The 11,345-nt window shown below is 41.9% G+C and overlaps 1 protein-coding gene across 2 annotated transcripts in view; it reads right to left on the bottom strand.

Annotated features, from left to right (window-relative positions):
• Positions 1–3,041: 3,041 nt before the first annotated feature.
• Positions 3,042–11,345, bottom strand: part of LOC127575043 (kinesin-like protein KIF3C) — a 121,593-nt gene continuing 113,289 nt past the window's right edge. For both annotated transcript variants that reach the window (XM_052024665.1, XM_052024666.1), the window contains exons 9-10: positions 5,591–5,760; positions 3,042–3,975 (exon numbers count right to left, since the gene is read on the bottom strand). In XM_052024665.1, coding sequence (XP_051880625.1) covers positions 3,876–3,975; positions 5,591–5,760 — 270 coding nt within the window. In that variant the 3' untranslated portion in view covers positions 3,042–3,875. The remainder of the gene's footprint in view (positions 3,976–5,590; positions 5,761–11,345) is intronic.

Raw genomic sequence — 11,345 nt, 5'->3', positions numbered from 1 at the left:
GGAATTGTAGAACCTTCAAATCATTAATCAATTGAACAAAATGTGATTCAAGTAGGCAGCAAGTGAAATTGAAGGATGATGGCAGGGCAAGGATGGAATCTCAGAGCTTGTGCAAAAACATTTGTTCAGGTATCCTTCATATTTCAAGAAATAGCAAATGAAACTGGATCCAGTGGTGTCCAGCAAAGGTTTTGTGAGCACTTAATAAAAGTCTGGTGCCATGTACTGGAAGCAGACTGATACAACAGCAGGAAGCACAATGTTGATAAATCCTCAGGAAGACAGGGGTCTTATTGAACACAAAGGAAATCAAAATTCCCACACACATGGAGTAAGAATCGTGATTGGCAAAATAAATGCAGCAGGCTACAGATAATAGGTTCATTGAATTGTGCTGCTTTTGCTTTGAAACCGAAATACCCTTTCCTCCCTCAGTTTTCCCCCTCATAAATCACCCACCTCTCTGTGGTCAGAATTACAGTGCATCCAGTGCTTCTGTCAGGTATCGACTATGAGGAGTGAAAGCTGTGTGTGATTAGCTGGATTGCCTTCCTATCCCAGCCAACTTAATTTCCTACCATGATGATCTCAGGAAACTCAGGCAGCAGGTACACTCAGACCAGGAACTCATTGAAGTGGTCAATCCAGAATATATCCCACTAAATCATCCAACTTGCATTCAGGCAATTATTGCTGTTCATCTTTTCAGGTTGAAAGGTGGACAGATTGGAGGAGTTCCTTAGCGATCACCGAACCTCTGGCTACATGTCCCTTGCCATCCAGCTGGGAATCTTCTGTCTTTGTGGCAGCAGGCAGCAGCTTTCAACAGTCCAGGCTCCACCAAATACCATTCGGTGTACCCGGACCACTAAATGCCAAGAGGCGTGACACTGAGTTAAATGTTGGACTTGGCTTAGAGCAGGATTGTGTAGAGTCAGAGCACTAGAGTGCAGTTTTAAACTTACCTGAGGGAAAAGAGTGTAGCTATTTATTTATTTAAATGTATTGGAATTAAAAACAGAAAACTTGGGGATACACAGAAGGTTAGACAGCATCTCGGGAGAGAGGAAAAGTTGATATTTTGAGATGGTGACTCCAACCTGTGTTGTAAAGGTGGTGGGAATCTTAAATGGCATCTTTCTAAGCCCAAAAATCTGCAACTAAGTAGATCTGTTTTTAATCAGTAATGCATAGTCATTATTTTTGTTGAAAGATGTGATCAATTCTTTTGCATAGCTTGAATTTGTGGTTCATGTACACCAAGTTAAATATGCAGTACTTTTAGAGCATGATTGTGTAAAGCCAGAGCACTACACGAGCCAGGACGGCATGGTAGCTTAGCGGTTAGCGTGACGATGTAACGGCACCAGCGATCGGGGTTCAATTCCTGTCACTGTCTGTAGGAATTTGTACGTTCTCCCCATGTCTACGTGGGTTTCTTCCGGGTGCTCCGGTTTCCTCCCACATTCCAAAGATGTACGGGTGGGTTAACATGGGTTTAAATGGGCAGTGCAGACTTATTGGTCCGTAAGGGCCCGTTACCATGCTGTATACTCCCTGGCAGCATGCTGCCTGAAGAGTGCTAATAAAATCAGGTGAATTTGCATTACTGCTTTATTAATGCTGAGGTTCCCAGAATTTGTTGCAGATTTTTTTCACAGTTATAATGTGATCGTGCTGGTATCAAAGTTGTGATCAACTAATGGCAGGTGCAAGTGCAATGCCAGAGATAAAATTCTCCCAGCCTTTGCAGTGGGGTGCTGTTAGTCTGAGCAGTTTTGCCCAGAAGCAAAATTGCTGTGGAAAATATACTCAAGTGACAGGATGAAATTGTCAGACTCAGACCACTTCAGCATCATTTCTCTCCAGTGTTCTTCAGATTTCAATCCATTTTATGTTCCACAAACCAAAATCAGTTTATGAACCCATTATGTACTTAGAACTGTCAAGTGACTATCCAAGTCTATTAATCATGTTAAAGGGAGGCCAACATTGTGCTACAGTATTCTGGTTTGCCAAAAAGCATTGAATTGTTCAAGTGAATGGGAGCAAGGTGATAGGGTAAAACGGGGGTGACTATGGGGATGAGTTGTAAACAAGGTTTCCCACCAACCACCTACCTTATGGCACTTTCCCTCGCTACCGATGGAATATCTGTGCCTTTATCTCTTCACTTTCCACCATCCAGGGACCCTAACGGTCCTTCCAGGTGAAGCAGCAATGTGTTCACAATGTAGTCTCGTCTACATTGGAGGAACGAAACACAGATTGGGTGACTACTTCATCAAGCACCTGTATTCAGTCTGCAGAGGTGACCCTGAGCTTCCTATTGCCTGCCACTTTAATTCTCCACCCCACACCACTCTGACCTATCAGTCTGTGGCCTCCTGCACTGTCACAATGAGGTCCAATGCAAGCTTGAGATACAGGACCTTATCTTCCAGTTGGGCACATTGCAGGCTTCTTGACAAATATTGAATTCTGCAACTTCAGGTAACTTGATTTCTGTCTGTATCATTCATCCACTGTGATATTGGCTCAGCTTGTTTGTTTCCTTTCCTTCCCTTTTATCACCTCTGGAGGTGGAGGACATCCTCAGCCTGACCTGCCAGGCACTTCTTCCTGCTCTGCATTTTGCAACCCCTATATTCTTTGGTCTATGTTCTCACTCTCTAACTTCATTCACTCATTGACCAGATAACCTTGTTTACAAATTACGATCACCCCAGTTTTTCCCTATCAGAGATATTCCCCCATCCCCCTGCAACTTAACAAGTTTCTTTTGTCTCTTTCCTAGTTTTGATGAAGGGTCTTCGGCCTGCAACATTAAATCTGTTTCTCTTTCCACAGACGCTGCCTGACCTGCTGAGTATTTTCAGCATTTTCTATTTTTATATAATATAGGATTTCATGATTGACCCGTTTCTGGATAATTTCATTCCTATCATAACCTCAGTCTTCTGAAAAAAGTGAACTGCAGTCTTTGCGAAAAAAATGAACTAATGCACACTATTGTCCTTGAGCATATAGTATTTATTTTATTCCACAATAAAGTACCCTCAATCCCAGTTACAGCAGGACCTGCGATTAAATATTTCAACTTTTTTTGGAGCAACAGCAACATCAATTTAATTAGAATCAAAAGTCCAACAAATTTACAAAGCGACATTACTGCTCTTGGAAATAAACATGGCAGGCAATCTGCTGCATTCAGCACGACAGGACACACATCTTCTTTCAGAACAGATTTTCAAGTGAATCAAGTTGGATGGAAGGTACGAGTATACTGGAAAAGTGGGAATGACATTGAAGGGGCTGAGCAATTTGAAAATTCAGAAAATTAAGTTATAAAGGGGTGATCAATTATTTAAGCTTTACTTCTGGTTTGAGCTCTATTGAACACCCAGTGGCTGAAAACATTTGAATTTCATCAACTGTTAACTTTCATTGTTTTGATTGTTAAGCTTGTTTGGGAAAGAGTTTCCTCAATAAGCCCCATTGTGTGCCTCTTTAACCCTGTATCTCAGACTGCAAAATAATGCAGTAAAGCAGATGAAGATTGATGGGACACTGTCAAATGCGGCAGTACCCGTTTGAAAGTGAGAAGCATGGACCATTTTTGTGTGAGATGCAATGAGATGGATTGAGGGACAGGAAAAATAAATGCCCTGAAATCTGACCTCAGTCTTTAGTCCTAAATCTGCAATTCTGAAGCGGCTGTGTATTGCACTCCACTTCCAATGCTTGCCTCTACTGAAGTTAATGGAAGCAAATTTTGGAAATGGAGCCACTGCTATCTTGCACCTTTAATGCTTAAGGCTGAGGACGAATTTCTCACCAAAGAGCTAGAACAGGCACAAGTATCACAGTATTCCTCACTGTGGCACCTTCCCCTGTGAATGAGAGAACAACTGAGAGCCTGAAGCCAATGAGGAGAAAGAAGAGGAGGAAGATACTCGTCTCTCAGGCCTGGACCTGGAATATAAAAAGGAAAGATTAATATCGATTTCATTTTTACATGCTGCTTTCTCTTTCAGGTGGATGGACATGGTGCAATTTGGAAGACAACAAGGGTTCTCCCCAATGTCCAAGAGTATATTTAGGCCTTAAACAACATCACTGAAATACTCAAAAACAAAATACTGCAGTTGCTCGAAATCTTAACTAAAGGCAGGAATACCTGGAACAGTCCATAGATTGGGCAGCAACCCTCTCCACAGATGCTGGCTAACTTGTGGAGTATTTCCATTGCTTTCTATTTGACTTAAAGATTATCCAGTCGATATGTCATTGCTGTTTGTGGGGCTTTGTTGTGTATAAAATGGCTGCTGTGTTTCCTTCTTTACAAAAATGACCGCACTTCAAAACATTGTAGGTTTTCAGGCCCTTAAGGATGTCCTGAAGTCCTGATTTCATGGTCACTATTAATGAAGCATGTTCCCAACACCTCATGGAGGAAAAGATCAGCATGTAAATCTGGGTTTAAACAGGGCCAATGTTGATCGTGATGTTATGGAGGATGAGGAAGCTGTTCAGGGGTGCTGGTGAGAATGGTGAAATAAGAAGTGGAAAAACAGATCAGAACCATTACACTTCCGCAGATAAACAGAGAATTATAAACCTAGTGACAAGGTTGATGTTGAGATCAAATGGGGGACTTACTGAAAAATACACATATTTTTCAGGCCCTTCCTCTTGTTTTTCTCATTGTTTACTGAAGCACGTCCTGGGTTCCTGCAACTTTCTCAGGATTTAAATGACGGCAATGGGAAATCAGACGTAAATGGTAAAAAGGTCTTAATAGAGTCATACATCATGGAAGCAGGACCTTCAGTCCGTGAGTCCTTGCCGACCATCAAGCACCCATTTACTCTAATCCAACACTCGTCCCATTTTATTACATTCACATTCCCATCAACTCCCCGACAGATTCTTAAAAAGGAACTGCAGACACATTTCTGTGTATTGTTTCTTTTTATTTCTCGCCCCAGCCATTCCAATGTGCTCCTGATTAGCCTTCCCGTCTAAACACACACTAAATGCAGTCACTTATAACTCTCCTCCTCAAATCCCGACTCCAGTTCACCCATTACCATGTGGTTGCTCACCGACACTAGCTCCCAGTTGAGCATCACCTTAATTTTAAAACTCCATTCCCTGTTTTCAAATCCTTCGTTGGTCTCGTCCTTCTGTGTTTCTGTAACTTGCTCTGGCCCTTAAGCCCTCTGGTGTAGCCATGCTGCCCCCACACTGGTCCACTGAGCATGCCCACTTTGAATCATTCCATTGTTGGCAGCTGTGCCTTCAACTGGCAATGCTCTTCGCTCAGTCATTCCCTCCATAAACCTTGCTGCCCCTCTGCCTTTCTGCCCTCTCTTCTGTAACTCTGATCAAGCTTCTGGACATATGCTGTAATACAGTTTGGCTCAGTGACAAGGTTTGTTTGTGCTGTGCTTTGAGACATCTTACAAAGTTATAGCTGCCACATAAATAAACTTTATTGCTTTCTGTGCACAAGAAATCATTTTGAGGTGACTAATGAATTTTTCCCTGTTGAGAAAACAGCCATTAAGATTTGAGAGATTCTCACCATGATCTTGATTTCCTAACTCTTGCTGTGGTTGATCGGTCTGGGAAAACAGAGCTGCTGTGATGCAGTTCTCCCCCGGTTGCTCCATGTAGTGACTGTGACCGTGGCATCTCCAACTCGAACACTGTGGGTGTTGCCATGTCTAATTCTAGGAACAGAATATTCTCAGCCTAAACCAGAAAAGAAAGATCATCATAAGTTACTCCAACTCTGCATCGGTCATGAACTGCAGTGCAATGGCCCTGAAGCACCACAGCATACCCCTGCAGTATGAACAATTTCATATTTCGCCCACATTATAATCCAGCTGCCAGATCTTTTGACCGCACACTTCACCGATCTATATTCCCTTATATCTCCTTATGTACTCTTGCCACCTTATAGCACAAGCAATATCTGGCCAGTCTTGGAGATGTCCATATAGCTTTCACACTGACACTAGACTAACTCTCCAAAACTGAAGAAAATGCCGCATTTGTTAATGATGCCATTTTTCAGAAGAGATATCAAATTGAGGCTAGATGTATCCACTTGAGTGATTCTGGCAGAATTCATGGATTCTTCCAAGCTCATCCAGGGGCAGACATTGCTGTCCACTGTGCCCAGTTATAACACTGTACTGATACAATGGCACAGTGGATTTTATCTGAACTGTCCTCTTTGGCATGAAAGCAGAACTTATCCGAACAATGTCTGTGAAAGTCCCATGAAGAATAAGGTTCACAGAACAGAGTGTCAGTGTACTCCTGAGTAATCCAACACTGAAATTGGCAAAGTCAATTTCAACCCTATTGATATGTTGCAGTTGATACAATGAACATAGCAGATGCAACCTTTGCAGCCACATTTTTCTGCTGCACAGGAGTGATGCTAATGAACAAATGAGTGTGGAAATGATGGGAGAGTGCTCACTGGGGATTGGAGACCTCTGGATATCAGTGCTGGTGAAAGGGAGCAAGTGATATCCTCCAGGGCTGCAGCCAGTGTTCCTGGCTTGAAGTTGCTTGGTAAATCTGTGCTAGGACATGAATGCTGCCTCCAAACGCATGCTTTTGGCGAAACCTGCAATGCAGAAAATATTCATGCCTGATCTGACTGCTCTTGTGGGTAAAAGAAAAAGCAGAGGAAGTCCTTTCTCCTTGTCGACATTGTTTGGGTGACTTTCCACGCGACCAATGACGTTGCAAATTGAATTGTAGACTAACTGGGTGTGTTGCATTTCTGCTGACATTATGTGGGGGAGTTTTACACTGGAAAATAAGTGGTAGGACAAGTGAAAGTCTCACTGAAATATGAGATGAATTTCCCAACATCCAGAAATGTGTGCAAAATTATGTGACTCCAAGTTAACCCCACTTTGAATTGACCAGCACAGGATTGATACACCACAGTCATCACCTGGTCTGCTCCACGAGTCCACACACAGCAATGTGGTTAACTCATATCTGCCTCCTCAGTTCAGGGGCAATTAAAGAAGGATAATAAATGCTGGCATTACTGGTGATATTCATATTACTTGACTGAATCTACAAGAAGATTCCTGCTTATCTTGCATTGCATCCACTGCATAACTTTTCTCAGATTTTTCAAGTGCAGCTCACTTGTAAAAATATTTTGCTGATTCATGGTTTGATTATGGAATGTACTCACTTAGAGAACTGAATGTCATATCCATGGGCTAAAGACCAAACACCTGATCAGAAATTAGATCTCACGGTAGTGTAGTGGTTAGCGTAATGCTTGACAGCGCCAGTGACCTGGGTTCAATTCCGGTCACTGACTGTAAGGAGTTTGTGCGTTCTCCCCATGCCTGCGTGGGTTTCCTCTGGGTGCTCCGGTTTCCTCCCATATTCCAAAGACGTACAGGTTAGGAAGTTGTGGGCATGCTATGTTGGCGCCGGAAGCGTGGCGACACTTGCGGGCTGCCCCCAGAACACTCTACGCAAAAGATGCATTTCGCTGTGTGTTTCAATGTACATGTGACTAATAAAGATATCTTATTTTACTTCATTTTGTTATTCCCCTAATACAGTAAAACTCTGTTAATCTGACACGCTTGGGACTTTGGTGGTGCGAGACTTGACAGACCGTTCAGACTATTGGATGTTGTTCCGATTAGAACTCCAAATTACTCTTAGCTATTTTTTTAGATGTTGCATTGTAGTTTCATGTTTTTTTGAGGCAACCCAGTAAATTTCAAGGGAGTGTGAGAACAGAACTAGTGTGTTTTAAGGGAGTGCAGAAATTGGGGCACTTGTCAGTTTAAAGGGACCACGGAAACCAGGACCCCAGTGTGTTAAAGGAAGAGCAGGAACTGGGGCCCCAGTGTGTTCAGGGGAACACAGGGACCAGTTCCCTGGTGAACCAGATGCTGAACCATCAGGATTTCCAAACAATTGGATCATGAATTATTGGAGTTTTCCTGTCATCTCATTCAGCATTCTTCTTCAACTTGTTATACTCACATTACACAGCAGAGGGAGCTGCTGCTTTATTTTAAAACATTTGAAATTTCCATTGCAAGTATTTCTGTGTAACTTTTCTGATTTAGCACATGCAGTGCAGAGTTTTACACAATAGGAAGATATATTAGAAATCTGGAGAGGGCAACCTGCCTCCTTCACAGGCTGGACAAAATTTTATCGCACAGATAACCAATCCCCAGTTTTCAGAAAATTCGTGCCTTCTCTTTTCAAATGCTGGCAAATCAATTCCATTGCCTGTATTTTCTGTGCTGATTTCAAGTTCTCAGAAAGCAGGTGACATTGATTAACATCATTAGGGAAAAAAAGAGAGCAAATTCTGTCGGTCTTTAACACAGCATTAAGATGGGACCCAATTTAAAAGAAAATAATTCAATCTGGGACCTGATTTTCAAAGCATGTTGGAAAATTGGCAGAAATTAGGAGTCTGATTACTAGACAGCAGGTATTTTTGGACAACTTATCCAGAAAGGTCTTGCCTTCCCCCTGAAGGAGGACCTAGTTTTTGCTGAACTTCTCTCACAGTCCCCTATCATTAGCCAGCTGGTAAAATGGTGAATTTGCCTTTACATATTTCTTATGCACTGAATTGGGTACAGCTTTACATTATTGCTGGGACACTGGAAGAATTTTTTTATAGATGTCCATCTAGAACATTCTAGGCCACATGTCTTTCGGTTATTCTGGTGATGGATGTTCACCCATTGACATCAAAGGTTAGACTAGGGGAAGACACTGTGGTAAACTACCAGATCAAATGACTAAATACAGTGAAGCAGACACACTTTCAATTCATCTTTTTGCATCTCTTGAGCCAGGAAAAAGAACGTTGCTTGCTGAAGAGGGTTTAAAACAAAAGCCAGTTTCATAAGAAGCCGGCAGAATCCAAATTTCCTCACAAGAGTCAGGTTGCCTGCATTGAGATAGTTTATTTGGATTGGTCTAATGATACATTCAGACAACACGATTCCCATGTGGCAGTTCTGAGAAGTTACCCGGACCCAAGGGTTGTAATGAGAACCTTATTTTCTTGAAATACTGGAGTGGTGAAACCCCAAAACACTGGGGATCAGTGATGCAACCCCAGAAGCACACAAAGGCATTCCACATCGTATAAGCAGAGGGTAGATCTTGCAATATTTTCCAAAGTCCATGTGCTGGGAGGGTGGTGCCTTAAAGTGCTGGTATTCAGTGCAACAACATGTTAGCAGTGACAGTTGTGTAACAGCTGTGTTTTAAAAGTGTACCCAGAGGTGTGAAAGTTGGTAATTCTACAGTTTATGTAACTGCAGAGACTATACTTGAATCATTGGTGCAGTGCAAGGGACTGGTTAGGCTGTGTATGTCCCTTATAGAAGAGCACATTGCAGGTAAAGCGGAGAGATATTGGAAACAGGATGATGTTTTTATTGGGAACTAGCAGTCGGTGCTGTTCAGGTTAGCTCTTGCCCTTCTTGACAGTGGGGGGGGGGTCACAAGTTTGGGAGGTGATTTTGGGATAACCTCTATAATTAAATGCAGTGTATTTTGTAGATGGTACACACTGCAGGCACATCGTGCTGTTAGTGGAAGGGATTAATATGTGAGGGCAACCAGTCTGCTTTGTTGTGAATGATGTCGAACTTCTCAAGTGATGCTGAATTAACTATGATCAAGTCCCATTCTTGGAAAATTGCACTTTCATTCACGTAACAATGAAATAAACTGCACCAATGAATCTCTGGACTGTTTCTTCAGTGACAATTCTTCAGTACAACTGGCTGAAGAGATACACTGTTCACACAATATGTGGAAGGTGTCACGTCAGAAAGGATCTCCTTTTACCATGAGCTGCTCGTTCAATTTCCTACTAATAATAGAGATCCTTGAATCTACATTCCGTGACTCAATCCAAATCTGCATGACTCAACTCCATTGTTACTCTGCCACTGATTGTCATCCAGACAGAGAGCAAAAAAGAAAGCAGGCCCTGTCAATCACTACAATGGTGCCAGTTTATCATCCAGCAGTTGGTAAAGCAACCACCTCTGTCCCAGTGATATCCAGTGGCCAGCCACTGAAATTCCTTCTCAACAATAATCTCCACTGGAGCATGTAAAGTGGCAAAATATCCCAAACAAGATTTGACACCGAGCTGGTTTAGGAGAGATTTGGACAAGTGACCACAAGTTGAGACAAAGGCACGTTTTGAAGAATATCTTAAAGAAAGGGAGAAAGTTGGTTTAGGGAAGAAATTTGAGAATGTAAGGTTTTGTATCCAAGGTAATGCCCGAGAGGAACATTGCAGTAGATAGTCAAAAAGGTAATATTAAACACTGACAACACACCAGGTACTGCAAGGGCAATAAATTATTGGAAAATGTTTTAAATTTTTTTTGCAGAGGTTTATATTCCATATTGCTGCAAGGAATACTGTGAAATGATAATGAATCCATAATCTTATCATTCAGAGAAAAGTAGAAGTTCAATAAATTCCACTTCAGGTTCTATAACTCCCTTAATTATCCAATTAGTAACTTAGCAAACACTGGAGAATATCTGGCTGGGATTGTTCTCACCAGTTATCTCATTCCATTCCAAATTTGATAGCTTTTGATATAATTTGACTGAATCAAATACAAACACCGAGGCCGCTGCTATTCTATTTAATAATGAATGTTTGGAGCCTAAGGAGGCAATCTTTAAGAACAAGAAAGCCCATATAACATTTCTCACTGGTATCAGTCACTTTCTGCAGGAGCAGTTAAAAATTCTTCATCAGATGTGAGGAACACTAAAACTGAGAAAATCACTGAGGGGAATTTTCTCATTTTCACATCCACGTGCATCAACATTTTGGAAATTCTGGTCCTGCTGCTCATAATGTTTGAGCCACAGTCAGTCCAAACATATGGGCAGGCAGACTATTAGATAAGGGGTAGACATTGCAGCAGAAGCCGTCTGCAAGCAACACCCACAGTGATCTGGCATACAAAATGTAGGCATTCATCAGTTCCCTTTTCAAGGAGGCCAATGTAATGCAGGATGACTTTATATTGTTTATGTTTTACTCTGAGAACCCTGAACAGCAATGAGTTGTAAAAGCTGCCTGCTCTCAATTCTCTTTCATCAGCTACCCTTTCAGTTTAAAGAGCTGGCCAAAGTCTTAATACAATCAAACAATATTTCTTTCAGTGGAATTTTAAACACTCAGCTATTTTACCAGCTAGCCATGAAATCCCGATTTTGTTACAACTGTTTGAGGCTCCTCCAATAACAGCAATGTTGGTGTT

Source organism: Pristis pectinata, chromosome 10, assembly GCF_009764475.1.
Source record: "Pristis pectinata isolate sPriPec2 chromosome 10, sPriPec2.1.pri, whole genome shotgun sequence".
NCBI classification, from domain to species: domain Eukaryota; kingdom Metazoa; phylum Chordata; class Chondrichthyes; order Rhinopristiformes; family Pristidae; genus Pristis; species Pristis pectinata.
The sequence above is the reverse complement of the archived record's forward strand: the minus strand, read 5'-3'. Positions and strand labels throughout refer to the sequence as shown.